The sequence below is a fragment of the Pelophylax lessonae genome (genome assembly GCF_965119305.1).
Source record: "Pelophylax lessonae genome assembly, chromosome: 1".
NCBI classification, from domain to species: domain Eukaryota; kingdom Metazoa; phylum Chordata; class Amphibia; order Anura; family Ranidae; genus Pelophylax; species Pelophylax lessonae.
The window spans coordinates 756,678,954-756,695,064 of record NC_138768.1 but is presented as its reverse complement, the minus strand read 5'-3'; the positions used below and the strand labels follow the sequence as shown (position 1 = coordinate 756,695,064).

The 16,111-nt window shown below is 42.5% G+C and overlaps 1 protein-coding gene across 2 annotated transcripts in view; it reads left to right on the top strand.

Moving 5' to 3' along the window:
* KLHL5 (kelch like family member 5) overlaps positions 1–16,111 on the top strand; it is a 184,711-nt gene that overhangs the window by 145,239 nt on the left and 23,361 nt on the right. For both annotated transcript variants that reach the window (XM_082245321.1, XM_082245320.1), the window contains exons 5-6: positions 14,014–14,226; positions 15,134–15,320. In XM_082245321.1, coding sequence (XP_082101447.1) covers positions 14,014–14,226; positions 15,134–15,320 — 400 coding nt within the window. The remainder of the gene's footprint in view (positions 1–14,013; positions 14,227–15,133; positions 15,321–16,111) is intronic.

Sequence of the window (16,111 nt, the reverse complement as noted above, 5' to 3'; positions counted from 1 at the left end):
AGGGGCCCTCCGGGTCCCAACCATCCATCCATGCACTGACGACGGTCCTGGAGTCCCTTGTGTCCCGGGTGGAGGTGCCTTGCAGGGGACAGGCTAGCAAAAAGCACCCCTGTCTCATCTGAACCTGAATCTGATTCGGCCGCCGTGGACGTGGGTCACCCTGCTGAGTCTGCAACCACGTGCCTGGAATCCTCTGATAGTGAGGATGATTCCTCCATGTCTTCAACCGGGCACGAAAAGGCACTGGTGGGTGCACTGATTGTATCTGTGCATGAGACCCTGAAGATGGAGGATGCAGCTGAAGCTGCGACGCAGGCGCAGGTACCCTTTGGCACTCGCAAGAAATTCAGACCACAAAGGTGTTTCCTTTCCCTGCATATTTTGACAAAATTGTCGCTGAAGAGTGGGGACAACCAAAGGGCCCCTAAGTCCTTTACTAGGCGTTACCCCCTATGAGGAATCCTCTCCTTAAGAAGTGGACTGTGCTACCGGTGGTGGACCCTCCGGTTTCCAATTTATACAAGGCAACCATGATTCCAGTTGAAGAGTCCCCATCCTTTAAGGATCTAGCTGACCAGAAGGGAATGGAGGATGCAGTGGATGTTGCGTAAGCCACGCCAGTGCAGTTTGGGACACGCAGAGTTTCCAGAGACAAATCTTGGCGTAATAGCTTCGCCCACTCTGCGAAAGCCTGGGAGACCAAGGTAATGGCAAACACCGGTCTGAAAATTGAGCCGACCATGGTAAAAAGAGGGAGTACCAGTGCTTCAGCCTCCCTATCACACCAGATGTGGACCTGTTGGCCTCTTGTCTCAACTGTAAGGTTCCGAAGTTCGTTGCGAGGTCTCGGGATCCTCTAGCGGATGTTCTGGTGGCTCCTTGGGGCAGTATATTTTTATGCTTTTCCTCCAATACAACTTCTGCCGAGACTTCTGCGTGGAATTGAGGCAGAAGGGATTCCGGTGGCACCAGACTGGCCTCATCGGTCCCGGTACGCGGACCTGGTAAAGTTTGTTAAAACTGGGGCGGGGTCTTCGTTCCTGACGTCATGTCGTGCGGAAGTGATGTAGACCGTCGGTGTTTGGCTGCTGTGGAAGCTCGGGGGTTTGCAGCTGTTTTCGGACAGCTGCAAACCCCCGAGCTTCCACAGCAACCAAACACCGACGGTCTACATCACTTCTGCACGACATGACGTCAGGAACGGAGACCCCGCCCCGGTTTTAACAAACTTTATTATTCGGCGCACGGTGTAAACAAAAGCTTCTGCTGCACGGAGTGGTGAGGAGGCGGTTCCAGCGATGTTCTACCATACATCCTGGGGAGTTTAAGAAAATGGATGTATGTGGTTAGCGGAGGGGACTACCGGTATCCGATCAGCAGAAGGGACATCCACTTAGGAGATTTTCCTGTGCCTTTGACATACACCATCTGGTAAGAGGCCAATTTGGGTCATCTCACAGGGTGGAATGGCAGTGGAAGTTTTCCTCCTTTCCAACCGGCTTATTTGAGTTTTCACTCTGCGCCTTACCTTATTTAAACTGGTAAGGAGGAAAGCCTGTCGGTGGTGGGAATCACTGTTTACAGCACTGAAATATCACTTGAAGTTGATTTCTCACATTTCTTCACAATACACATTTTGGTGAAGACTACATTATTTGGACTTTGTGGACTCCTATTAGTTTTTGCACTTATTTTGGGTTTCTCATTTTCAATTGGATCACATTCACCATGGTTTATTGATTTTTCACAACCATTCATGAGACTTGATTGTTATTCTCCTGACACTGCTTGTTACAAAACTGGGTGGCTATAGCAGAGAGGAGGAGTATACCCCCTGTGACTTTCCATGAGTGTAGCCAGAATTTTTTTTTTTCTCCCTAGTGTCCTATTCCTGTAGGGGGCAGTATAACCCAATGGTTATGAATACCAGGAGCTGTGTACATGAATGAACATCAGAGAAATGGATTTTATGGTCAAAAATCTAATTTTTTCTGAAGGACAACCTAAAGCTAAGTTCCAGCTCTTGATACACTTTACATAGTTAGTTTGTTTAGGCCAAGCTGGTCCAAACAGACTATGTTCCGAACTAAAATGTTAGGCCACTAGATGTGCTATATAAACTGTATGTAGCTAAGGCTACAATGCAGCGTATAGCCCTTTGGTGCGTGTTTGAGCTGAGACTTCTTGTTTAATACCCGAAAAACACAAGAGTCTGATTGGCTCCATTGTGTTCTACAAATGAATACAAAGCTTTCTCTGAGTCAGAGAGGTGGGCTGATGTCACAACCTCTGAGCAGCTTGGTCCAAACAAACTACGTATGTAAAGTGTATCAAAAAGGCTTCAGCTTTAAATTGTTCTGAAGCAGAAACCAGTTTGAGGTTCTACAGGAATTTATAGGTTATCAGCTATGAACTGCTGTATCTGAAGATAGAACCACGTTTTATTGATCCTATACTTTTTTTTTTTTTTTTTTATTTGTGTGTGATACAGGCTGAATAATCACATAGTATAAGAATGAATGATTATTTTTGCTATACACCCACAATATTAGGGTCTTTGGTGTTTGCTGCAATTTTTTTTTTTTTTTTTTTCTCTGACATGCATCCTAATGCAATTGAACACTTTGGTTGACCCTAATATGTCATTATTTACAGCAGGTAGCATTTTATGCCATATTTTTTTAAAGCTTGTTTGTAGTGTGTAAGTGCATCCTCTGCTTTATTCTACCCTGAGCTTGAAGTGCAGAGCTTGGGCTGTTGAATACTGAATGTTGAAATGTTTGTTATGGCCTGGCTTTGAAGCTAAAGTTATATTAGGTCTTTGTTGAATTCACTGGTGCTTAAAGTGATTCTATTCACCGGTGCCTTAAAGTGGTTCTAAAGTTTAACCTTTTTGCAAAAAAAACATTTTGCCACTTGCTGTGAACCCTACCAACCCACTGCCCCCCCCCCCCCCCCCCGCCCCAACACTTACCAGAATTCTGTGTCGATGCATTGCTTGTGCATTTCTTCTCCCTTGTCTTTCTCTTCCCACAGGATGGTCCTGCAGCAGCGGGAGCCAACAGCTGTTAGACAAATTCTGTGATTAAAGAGCAGGTGGTGGGGCTGAGCTGCACAGCGCTGCTTAGGAGCAAACCTGCACATCTGCCCCATAGTAAGCTGTTTGATATGAGGGCACACACAGAAGAGGAGGAGCAGAGAGCATCGGCAGGGGACCTCTGATGAGGAAGGGGTCGCTCTCTGCAATACAATTTGAGACGGCATAGGCTTCTCTAATAAGGTTTTTAAGGATTGCCTAAAGGTAGATAGAGTAGAAGATAATCAGACCGATTGGAGTCCATCGTTCCAGAGGATGGTAGAGGCTCTGGAGAGGTCCTGGAGGAGAGCATGGGAGGAGGTGACAAGGAAGCTAGAGAGCAGGAGGTCGCGCTAAAGTTCAATAATGTAACAAATGAATGTCCATGTACAAGTCCAAAAAAAATATATAAACGGTGATGTGTGGAAATAAAAGTGATCACTCCAAGGCTCCCAATGTGCTTACCAGAAAGACAAATTAATTTAGCAGGGAATCCAAAACGGGAATCTTGACACCTTAGCCAAAGAAAACGCTAGTTGAACTCCCGAAGGATAAGATGTGTGGCGTTCATGAAATACAAGAAAAAAACGCCATAGCGTAAAACCACACAACGCAAATAATATAGATAATATGATGCACTCACAAAAATGAATTGATTTCACCAGTGAAAAACGTCACATGTGAGCCAAGCTCGTGCAAATACTTCTTACCAGATACAGAAAATGTGCTCATCAAGTAATAGAAAGGTTGCTGACAGGCAAACTGATATGTGAAAACCACCACCCATATTAGCGCTTCTTACCAGATCACCAAAGTAATAGGCATAAGGAATTCTGATGTAAGATGTATAACCAAGTAAATGGACACCATTAAGTGGATCAGGCACATATAGGTACTCCTTACCGAGAGGTGATTAAAGTACTCCTATAGTCCAAAGATTATGACAGAAAAGTGTATTATCCACCACCGATCTTAACGCCTCTTACCAGACCTCCAGAAGGATTGTGCATATATCAGTCCTGGTATTTAGGAGATAAAACGCTGGCTCCACAAGTTTCACTCAGAGAATCAATCCCAAATGGATATCACCACCATAAAGAAAAGGGAGCGCCATAGTGTAAAATCCAAGAGACTTTATTAGATATAAAAAGAAATTCACTCACATGCAGGCAAACGGTATCGCATATAATGAACTTCCTGGACGCTAAAGGGGATGACGTCAGCACGCAAGGTCACCTTTCAGGGGCAGTTAGAAAGGTATATGAACATCACAAATGCTACTAAGGGCTCTTTCACACGGCCGCTCCACTTGTCCGCAAATCATCCTATTTTTTTGCGGATGATTTGCGGACATAATGTAAGTCAATGGCATTGCGGATGTCAGCGGAATACCATCCGCTGACATCCGATTTTCTTCCTTTCAGTTCTGTTCCGTTTTTTGGAACGGAACAGAACCCTATTTTTCCTCCGTGTAAAAAACGGAAAGGAAGGAAAATCGGATGTCAGCGGTGTCATCCGCTGACATCCGCAATGTCCATAGACTTACATTATGTCCGCATATCATCCGCAAACGGATGGGATGATATGCGGACACACGGAGCGGATGACAGAAATGTCATCCGCTCCGTGAAAAAAAAAAAAGTCCCGCAGCGGAGCTTTCACACGGAGCGGCCGTGTGAAAGAGCCCTAAGGAATGGAGTGGAAAGGAAAATAAATATCAAAATGCAATAACATAAATAATACATTTACATAATTGATCATAAAATGTAGAGGTCACGAGAGAGACAATGGGTCAAAAACCAGAAAACCCACCTGCAAGGTAACCACTCCTACATCAGTAGGATGGACCAGGGATCGCAAGGTGAGAATTATTATTATACAGGATTTATACATCACCAACAGTTTGCACAGCGCTTTACAGCATCAGGGCAGACAGTACAGTTACAATACAATTCAATACAGGAGGAATCGGAGGGCCCTGCTCTCAGGAGTTTATAATCGAATATTTGTGTCTTATATCTGCCTTGAGTTCAGCTTTAAATGGCTTGCAATTTGGATCTGCTGATTCGTCTTAGGTTTGTTTGCTGCCTGAGGAGCGATATAGTATATTAGTTGTTATTCCTATGTACGTATTATCATAAGCACAGTATGAGAAAGCGAAAGAAAAAGGTAATCTGTCAAGATGAAATTCTTCCCTCAGGTCTATTTTGATATTGTTTGGCTGGTGTATAGAAATTGCATTTTAATAATGAATTTTATGGGAAAGCAAGTTATAAATATTGTTATGAGTAACTCTGCTGCATTATAGCTTATGTTTCTATGGGAACCATAATGTGCTTCTCAAATGTATATATTATACAGGCTTCTCAGCCCGTGACATTTATGAGTAGTATTTAAAGAAAATAAAAAAAACCTGATAATTATAGATGGTAATGTGGTTGTCTTACTCATTCTGCCACCAGCTGTAATTTTGGGGATATATATAGGTCCAGTGCCGTTTGTTTCGTTCTTGTGTTCTGTCTCCTAAGTACTGACTGTCATGAAAATCTTCTTTCCTTCTGGCTGCGTTTTAGGCTGGTGTTACACTGGAGTGCGGAGCGCCTCGCGGCAGGAGGTCCTGTGCATCCTGTTCATAGTTGCAGGAACTAATTCAGTCTGAATTTTTGGCTGAATTCAGACCAGAAACTGACCAGAAGATGCATACAAATTTGCTGCAAACCGCTCCGCAGCTTTCCCGGAAATGTGTGAATTGGCTCCATTGAGAGCCGGTCAGTCTCCTGACATGTGCATTAAATGCAGGGAAACCAGCAAATAATTCGCACCAGTGTGAACCTAGCCTTAGTGTTACAACAAAGACCTATTTTACTTGATGTGCACCCCTCCCTAACCACTTAACGCAAACTGATGTAGGTCTACGTTGGCTGACTTTAAGCGGTTGTACCGGGGTGATGCCTCTAGCTAGAGGCATCATCCCGGTACCCTTTTTTTTTAGAGCTGGCGGTTGGCTTTCCAGGCGGTAACGACCGATGCGGCGCTGGAGCCGCTCAATCGTTTCCCCAGCAAATGGGAGGGGGACGCCCCTCCCGCTGCCCTGCCGGGGTCTCCCGTCCCACCGGGAGACCCGAGCAACCAGCAGGCAGATGGAGTCCCGATCAAAGCCGAATGTGGCTTCGACAGGGTCTCCGATGACGTAACCCAGAAGCGGCGTCCATAACGTCACGTCAGGTTACTTAGACCCTCAATCCCTCCATAAAGAGTACCTGTCACTGCCTATTGCTGTGACAGCAATAAGTGATCAGATTTTTATTTTTTATTTTTAAAAACCTGTGGTAAAATAAAAAAAATAGGAAGAAAAAAAAAAAGTTTTAGCCGACCCCGTCGCTGTGAACTTGCGCACGGAAAAGATGTATACGGAAGTCGCACTCGCAAATTTGCTGTTCAAACCACACGTGTGAAGTATCGCCGTGATCACCAGAGCTTGAGCATTAATTAAAAAAATTAGCTACTCTCTAACTCTAAACTGGTAATCGTTCAAAATGTTTAAAGCGTTGCCTATTGAGATTTTTATTGACCGTAGTTTGTCGCCATTTTGTGGGTGTGCGCAATTTTAAATCGTAACATGTTGGGTATCTTTTTACTCGACGTGACATCATCACTAAGTTTTACTGTTTCTTTTTTTTTAAATGCAGTGAAATGTTATTTTTCGTAATTTTTTAAAAAAAAAAATGCGTACGAAATGCGTACGAAAGACCGCTGCGCAAATACCGTGTGACAAAAAATATTGCAGTGACCGCTATTTTATTCTCCAGAGTCTTTGCTAAAAAAAAATATATATATATATATATATATATATATATATATATATATATATATATATATATATATATATAAAACGTTTGGGGGTTCTAAGTCGTTTTTAGCAAAAAATACTGATTTTAACTTGTGAACAAAATGTTTCAAATATAGGCTTAAGTGGTTAATATCTTCGATTCATAGTCAGCTGTTTGATTGGAATTTTTTTTTGTGAACTTATATTTAGATTAAATGAACATTCTTTATTGGATGGACTGTAGCTATTCGTAAATAGTGATTAGCAAATTAGTCAAAATCTGTTCTACCTGCAAGTAATGTGAATAAGATCCAAAACTTGTTTTGCCAGTGAATGTCCATGAATCAGTACCTTTTTAAAGTGACACTAAATTATATCCTAAGGCCCCTTTCACACATATGGTCCGTTCAGATCCACCTGTCAGTTTTTTTTTTGGTGGATCTGAACGGATGCCCCATGCATCTCTATAGGGCATCGGATGTCAGCGGAGACATGTCCGCTGACATCCGATCCGTCAAATTTGGACGAATGGAAACCCCATTTCCATCAGTCCAACAGATCGGATGAGAACGGACAGGTGGTCCTTTCTCATCTGATTCCCCCATAGAGAGCAGCGGGACCTGACAGCTCTGTCTCCGCACACAGCGCGGAGACAGAGCTGCCATCCGCCTGCTCAGTGGGGGATTGGTGGATCCATCCCCCGCTGAGAAAAACGGAGTCCGCCGACAGACTCCTATGTGTGAAAGGGGCCTTATTCTTCAATAACAATCCATTAACAATCATTGTTTATGGGCCATGTAATCAGGTTTTTTCTTTTTTTTTTTTTTTTTTTTTTCCCAAAAAGAGGATTTTTCTTTTTCCCTCTCTCCTTGTAGTGTCCTATATGAGCTTCTGAAGCACTCCTTTAACCCTCACTTCTGTTTGTGTGGAATGAGCAGTGCTCATTAGCTGGGATCATGTGCTTTGCTCTATGTACACTACAAATCCCATTGTCCATCCCTAGACCAGCTTGGGAGCAAGCAAAAGAGTGTGGCTACGTTCCTACATGCAGTAGGGTCATGGAGAACAACTGTGGCTGACCTGTTATAGGAAGCCAGATCACAGCAGCAAAAGTAAGGAGTTTGAAGGGTGCCGAGAATTATGTCCGGGGCTTGAAAGCCAAACTCTGAAAAACTGGGAAGGGTAAAACAGGTTTGTTTTCTTTGTGTTTTTTTTTTTTTTTATGTTTTTCTTTCTTTTTAAAAATACATCCATAAAAGGGATTTTTTTTTTAATCCGAGTTTAATGTAACTTTAATTCCAGGTTTTAGAGATCTGTAAATGCAAGGGGGGTTAACTTTAATTATGCACATTACACCTATTTCTATTACTTCATTCCACAGATCAGAGTGCAAACTTTTCCTACTAAAATTTAGCGGTTTGCAAAGCCGTATTCTGAGATCCTTGGATCAGGAGATGAGAGAGTAAAGTCCCCACCCCTAAATATCTATCTATAGTGAAATGGGTGCTAGGTGTCATGCAATCCAGAAGGCAATCAGCGATGGACCACATAGAGGACTTTCTGTAGGTAATAGTGCCCAAGAGAGGGTGAGTATTGCAGCAAGAACTGCTTTTTTATTTTCAGATTGGGCAATTTACATATTTTTCTATAAGCTAGAATTCCTCTTTAACATACCCACCCTAACCCCTGGCACCCCTTCTGATATATATATATATATATATATATATATATATACTTTGTCCTCACCTAAAGTTCAGTATTTGCCAGTTTCTGAGTTACCGTAGGATTGTCGCTGAATCCATCATAAATCATGTGGCTGCAGGATAAAGAATACACATACAAGGTTAGTTTACCCGTTATCATACTGATGGCTATCTTTGCCATTTTATGTAAGTACTAGTGAATTATAGTGGAGCTTACATGTAAATATTGTATTTCAGGTTTCCTGGTCTAATTATACAACACAAAGCTTTATTTACAGTATATACCTTTTTTATTAAATTTTTAATGTCTGACTTGGGTAAGAATATAAACAGCAATAGACAGTCCAAAATGTGTGTTATAGTGGCAGGATTTCTGAGACAAAGTGTTAGAAAAATGTGTGGAAAGAATTCAGATCATATGGAACACAGTGCTCCTGGCCTACATCTTTCATCCATCTGCTAGAACAGGCTGTGCACAAATGTAGGGATGCCATGATGAGAAAACAGCAAGGAGCACAAGCAATGCAGATCGGGATAGAAGGCACTTTGGTTTTGGTTCACGCATTTAACTCTAAAACGCTTCCTTTATTCTTCTTTATTAAAAATAATACAAATTAGTGGATGCTGATGTACAGTACAGTCCAAAAGTTTGGACACACCCTCTCATTCAAAGAGTTTCTTTATTTTCATGACTATGAAAATTGTTGAGTCACACTTGAAGAGGTAGTCACCTGAAATGGTTTTCACTTCACAGGTGTGCCCTGTCAGGTTTAATAAGTGTGATTTCTTGCCTTTATAAATGGGGTTGGGACCATCAGTTGTGTTGTGCAGAAGTCAGGTGGATACACAGCTGATAGTCCTACTGAATAGACTGTTAGCTGCTTTTTTCTTGCCATAATACAAATTCTAAGTACAGGAAAACGAGTGGCCATCATTACTTTAAGAAATGAAGGTCAGTCAGTCTGAAAAATTGGGAAAACTTTGAAAGTGTCCCCAAGTGCAGTCACAAAAACCATCAAGCGCTACAAAGAAACTGGCTCACATGCGGACCGCCCCAGGAAAGGAAGACCAAGATTCACCTCTGCTGCGGAGGATAAGTTCATCCGAGTCACCAGCCTCAGAAATCGCAGGTTAACAGCAGCTCAGATTAGAGACCAGGTCAATGGCACATGGAGTTCTAGCAGCAGACACATTTCTAGAACAACTGTTAAGAGGAGACTGTGTGAATCAGACCTTCATGGTGGAATATCTGCTAGGAAACCACTGCTAAAGAACACAAGGAATGGACATTAGACCAGTGGAAATCTGTGCTTTGGTCTGATGAGTCCAAATTTGAGATCTTTGGTTCCAACCACTGTGTCTTTGTGTGACGCAGAAAAGGTGAACGGATGTACTCTACATGCCTGGTTCCCACCGTGAAGCATGGAGGAGGAGGTGTGATGGTGTGGGGGTGCTTTGCTGGTGACACTGTTGGGGTTTTATTCAAAATTGAAGGCATACTGAACCAGCATGGCTACCACAACATCTTGCAGCGGCATGCTATTCCATCCGGTTTGCGTTTAGTTGGACCATCATTTATTTTTCAACAGGACAATGACCCCAAACACACCTCCAGGCTGTGTAAGGGCTATTTGACCAAGGAGGAGAGTGATGGGTGCTGCGCCAGATGACCTGGCCTCCACAGTCACCGGACCTGAACCCAATTGAGATGGTTTGGGGTGAGCTGGACCGCAGAGTGAAGGCAAAAGGGCCAACAAGTGCTAAGCATCTCTGGGAACTCCTTCAAGACTGTTGGAAGACCATTTCAGGTGACTACCTCTTGAAGTGTGACTCAACAATTTTCATAGTCATGAAAGTAAAGAAACTCTTTGAATGAGAGGGGGTGTCCAAACTTTTGGTCTGTACTGTATATCGAATGCAAATGTGTCTAGGAACCACTGCAAGTGTGGTAAAGTACACATAAGATCACCTACTAGTCTATACAGCCAGGTCCACAGGGCTTCCTAGTAGGCAGGAAGTGTTTATATTGTCTTCTTATTTTTGTAATAGTGTTTGCTGCACAACTACTATAGAATTTGCAGCATATACCCAATGGAGCATTACAGCAGTGGTGCAACTACAAGCTATTTACAGTAGTGCTGCCTGATATTTATAGTGGCAGCACAATGTTGTACATTCACTTTTTTTTTAACAAAGACATACAATAATTATATATAATTTTCAACTCCATTGAATATATGAAAAAAAAAAAAAAAAAAACCCCAGGGCTTAGCAGGTCTCTTAATAATCTTTTTTTGGAGAGGCTATCATCGGAAGTTGATTCAGGAACAATGCAGTCTGTGGACTAACACCCAAGTAATATATTTGATACCAGATAAAGCCTGCAATACCTCTCCTCTTCAGTCTTCCAGCCTACATCAGGCTGACCATTATTCTCAATGAATCAGACACAGACCCTGGATGCTGCTTGGCACTTGTTACAAATCAGCAGTGAGGAGGCTGCAAACATTACTCCACCTGCAAGCCTTTGCTGGCTGGAAAACTTGTACCTGCTTGTGCAGCACTCCATAGCCTGTGCAATGTTCCATTCTTTTTTTAAAGCCCAGTTTGAAATGTCAAACATTTTTATCATTTTATAAAGCTTTACCCCTACATATTCTGGTTTGTGATAGAATTTTGCTTGCAAATGTCTTTTTTTTTCTCTTCATAACACTGCTACCTCCTGCCCTTACATTGCAGTGGTCTGTGCTGGCAGAGCTGAGTAACAGCCACACACTGCATCGCAAATACAGGCATGAATTGCAGTCTGACCAGTTCTGTGTAAGTTATTAAGAGCAGTGGGTCTTTTCTGTTGCCTTTTTAAACTTTCTGCTCAGCTGCTGTAAAAGAAAAGTGAAGGTAGGAGATGCATGTTCACGAAGAAGCTTATTGAGCAGAGAGAGCTCCAAGATTTGATTGGAGGAGAGTAGATCACAGGACTTTCACAGGTTACATGGGCAGAGCGCATTTCTTAAAGCGGAGTTCCACCAAAAAGTGGAAGCTCTGCTTTACTGCTTTTCCCTCCCTCCGGTACCATATTTGGCACGTTTCAAAAATATGTACCCGCTCTTACCTCCATGTAAGGGTGCCTTGGCGACCTATGTCATTTGCGGCCCCTCCTCCCCACTGCCCTCTGGGAGACACGCAGGTCCCAGAATACAGCGGGACCGTTCAGAAAGCACAGCATGAACATGCGCATTATGAAACAGGCTGTGTTTCTTCCTGTGTTACTTCCTGTTTCTCGTAGTAAGGATGTGCCCACGCCTGCACCTGGAGCTGATGGACGGGTTGGCTTCGGGTACCGACATTGTGGACTCCCTGGACAGGTAAGTGTCCTTATATTAAAAGTCAGCAGCTACATTATTTGTACCTTCTGACTTTGTTTTCCCCCAGGCTGGAACCCCGCTTTAAGTACATTGCCCTACTGCTGCTTTTTAAATTAGCCCGTAAGTGCTTACTAACAGTTTTTAGGCTATCGTTAGATGGTGCACTATGACTCGCTTATCTTGCTTGTTCTATAGATAATGCTAACCACGTAAAATACACAGGCTGTTCACTTGGAATATACAATCAAGCGCAGATGAAATAAGTAAACAGGAATTTGCTTTTCACATGATTGGATAAATGACGTAAATAGTCACACAATCTTTTGTATGAATGTTCCCAGTTCCTTTAAGGCCAAAAAAAAATAAAAATCACAGAGGACATTACTTAGGCTGGGTTTACATATATGTGGGGCTGGTTTCTGTGTGGAGTCCAGTGTGGTTCTAATTTAGCAGTTCAGGTGCACATTTGACACTTAAACTGTTCCTGAACTGGACTGAAAAACATACAGGACACTTTTTAATTTGCATTGCAACCGGCCCGCATATATTAAAAGCTGGTCTGATTCACATATTATGCGATTTGGACTCGGTTTTAAATTGCATCCGATTCACATATTTGTGAACCGAGCCTTACAGTCAATTTGATGTGTCCCTTGTTTCTGCTGGCTGCGAGATTACTTGAAATCTTCCTCCTCTGAATCTTATAGTTTGGCTGGGGTTAATAGAGACGATGGACCTGTGACAGGCACTCGTCAAGAGTGTCGACTATCTGCTCTTTTCCCCTACCTCCTCTACATAGTTAGTGAGGTTGAAAAAAGACATCAGTCCGTCCAGTTCAACCTATGATGTGTGTGTGTGTGTGTGTTTGCTGTTAACCGTACATTGTATACCCCTGTATGTTGTGGTCTTTAAGGTGCCCATCTAATCGTTTTTTGAAACTATCAATGCTCCCTGCTGATACGACTGTTTGCGGAAGAGAATTCCACATCCTTACTGCTCTTACAGTGAAGAACCCCCTGCGTATTTTAAGGTTAAACCGCCTTTCCTCTAGTTTTAGTGAGTGGCCACGTGTCTTATTGTATTCCCTTTCTCTGAATAGGTTTTTCCATATGCTAGGGTTGCCAGTACAGTACTTGTACATTGATATCATATCCCCCCTCAATCGTCTCTTCTCCAGAGAGAATAGGTTCAGTGCTTGTAGTCTTTCCTCATAGCTGATGTCCTCCATTCCCCTAATTATTTTTGTTGCCCTTCTCTGGACTTTCTCCAATTCCAGCACATCCTTCCTGAGGACCGGTGCCCAGAACTGGACAGCATACTCCAGATGTGGCCAGACCAAAGTCTTGTAGAGTGGGAGAATAATCTCTTTATTTTTGGAGTGAATCCCCCTTTTTTTGCATGCCAGTATTCTGTTGACTTTGCAGCGGCTTGGCATTGCATGCCACTGCCAAGCCTGTTGTCTACCAGTACCCCCAGGTCCTTTTCCATCCTAGACTCACCCAGAGGTTCCCCCCCCCTAATGAGTAGCTTGCTTTCTGGTACCCAAGTGCATTACTTTACATTTTTCAACATTAAACCTCATCTGCCATGTAGTTGCCCACCCCATTTTTTTCAGGTCCGCTTGTAAGGTTTCCACATCCTGCATAGAAGATATTGGCATGCTTAGTTTAGTATCATCCGCAAATACTGAGATTTTACTCGATATCCCCTCCTCTAGATCATTTATGAATAAATTAAACAGGATTGGCCCCAGGACAGAACCCTTGGGGACCCCACTTTCCACACCCGCCAAATCTGAGTACTCCCCATTAATCACCACCCTTTGCAACCTCCCCTGGTCATAGAAGTTGTGTTATAGCTTCTTTAAATGAAACCCGACCAATGAATGGAGGGTATGCTGATGAATGAAAGGTCCACCTCCATTCATCATGTTCCATTCATACACATGCTGTTCACCAATGGATGCTAAGGAGTTAACTAATATTGCACACAGGAACCAGACTGATCCATTGATATTGTTTTTTTTTTTATTGCTTATAGGAACATTTCATGGAAGTAATAAGAAACCAGGAGTTTCTATTATTGCCAGCTCCTGAAATCTCTAAACTTTTAGCAAGTGATGATATGAACATTCCCAATGAAGAAACCATCTTGAACGCCTTGCTAACCTGGGTACGGCATGATGTAGAACAGAGGAGAAGAGACCTTAGCAAACTACTGGCCTTTATCCGTTTGCCCCTGTTGGCACCGCAGGTACTATGGTTCGCCTGGTTGTCAGAACTGGTATGAAAGTCCATAACATACCATATATACTGCATAAAAATTTTGTTTTCATTACACTTTTTGGGCACCCCATTATGAGTTATTTTACTCTAGATCTATACTCGGAGTTGGGTTTGTATAACTTCAAGCAAAAAATCTTTGTAATGTTACATGGCATTCAGTGAATGGACAAGGGCAAAATGGGTGGGCTAAACACTATTGTTTACCTGTATCGGAGTCGCAGCTCTCATAGCCATATTGGGCTGTAAGTGCAGCAATAGCTGTGCTTTCCAGCTTCAACACAAGCAGGGATTTTGAAGGACATAACACTGAGATACACCTCTGGAGAGAGAACTGTTTTATGCATAGCATACGGGCAGACAGCTACACTGACCGTCTACAGGAGCCCTACATTGAACCTGTGATCTGCCAATCATGGGTGCAAGTCTTTACAGGCTCCTAATAAACAAAATAAGTGCATATTTCTTTTACCTGCAAAAAGATGCTGAACTTGTTTCAAAGTGCTTTTACTATGTCAAAATATCTAAATACTTTGATGTGCATGATCTGGACACAGGATCACTTATACGTTGTTTAAAAATTCAGATGGATAAAATAACTATATTGGAAACAAGATATGTGTTTATTTCCATGTTCTGAGCTGCACACATGGAATTATATTTTAAGCTGAAACGTTTTATTCAATACAGACCTGTTTTTATGTTTAGTGAATAGAAAGTTGTAGTACATGCTTTTAAAAAAATTAACATGAAATGTCTGCTCTAAAAAATGTTTGATCAGCTGAGTGATGGGGTATCCATGGGCTTATTACAAATAAGGCCTCACATTTTCACATTTGAAGCTTTGGTGGAACCATAATAAATCATCTTAATATTAGTTTCTTGCAGACATGGAAAATAATGCACTGTTTAGAGATGACATTGAATGTCAAAAGCTCATTATGGAAGCCATGAAGTACCATTTGTTGCCTGAGAGGAGACCAATGTTACAAAGCCCTCGTACAAAGCCTAGAAAGTCAACGGTGGGCATGCTTTTTGCTGTTGGTGGTATGGATGCAACCAAAGGTAATTATTCTTTATCACCCTGTAAAGTTTTTGCAGTACATAGTTTGTGAGGTTGAAAAAAGACATCAGTCCATCCTGTTCAACCTATGGTGTGTGTGTGTGTGTGTGTGTTGTTAACCACACATTGTATACCCCTGTGTGTTGTGGTCTTTAAGATGCCCATCTAATAGTTTTTGGAAAGTATCGTTGCTCCCTGCTGATACGACTGCCTGATGAAGAGAATTTCCACATCCTTACTGCTCTGACAGTGAAGAACGTATTTTAAGGTTATACCGTTTTTCCTCTAGTTTTAGTGAGTGGCCACGTGTCTTATTGTATTCCCTTTCTCTGAAAAATGTGTTCCTTATGCTAGGGTCGCCAGTACAGTATTTTTACATTGATATCATATCCCCCCTCAATCGTCTCTTCTCCAGAGAGAATAAGTTCAATGCTTGTAGTCTTTCCTCATAGCTGATGTCCTCCATTCCCCTAATTATTTTGTTGCCCTTCTCTGGGCTCTTTCAAGTTCCAGCACATCCTTCCTGAGGACCGGTGCCCAGAACTGGACAGCATACTCCAGATGTGGCCGGACCAGAGTCTTGTAAAGTGGGAGAATAATCTCTATTTCTGGAGTGAATCCCCTTTTTTATACATGCCAGTATTCTGTTGGCTTTGCTTTCAGCTGCTTGGCATTGCATGCCACTGCCAAGCCTGTTGTCCACTAGGACCCCCAGGTCCTTTTCCATCTTGGATTCACCCAGAAGTTTCCCCCTAGTGAGTAGCTTGCTTTCGTATTTCTGACGCCCAAGTGC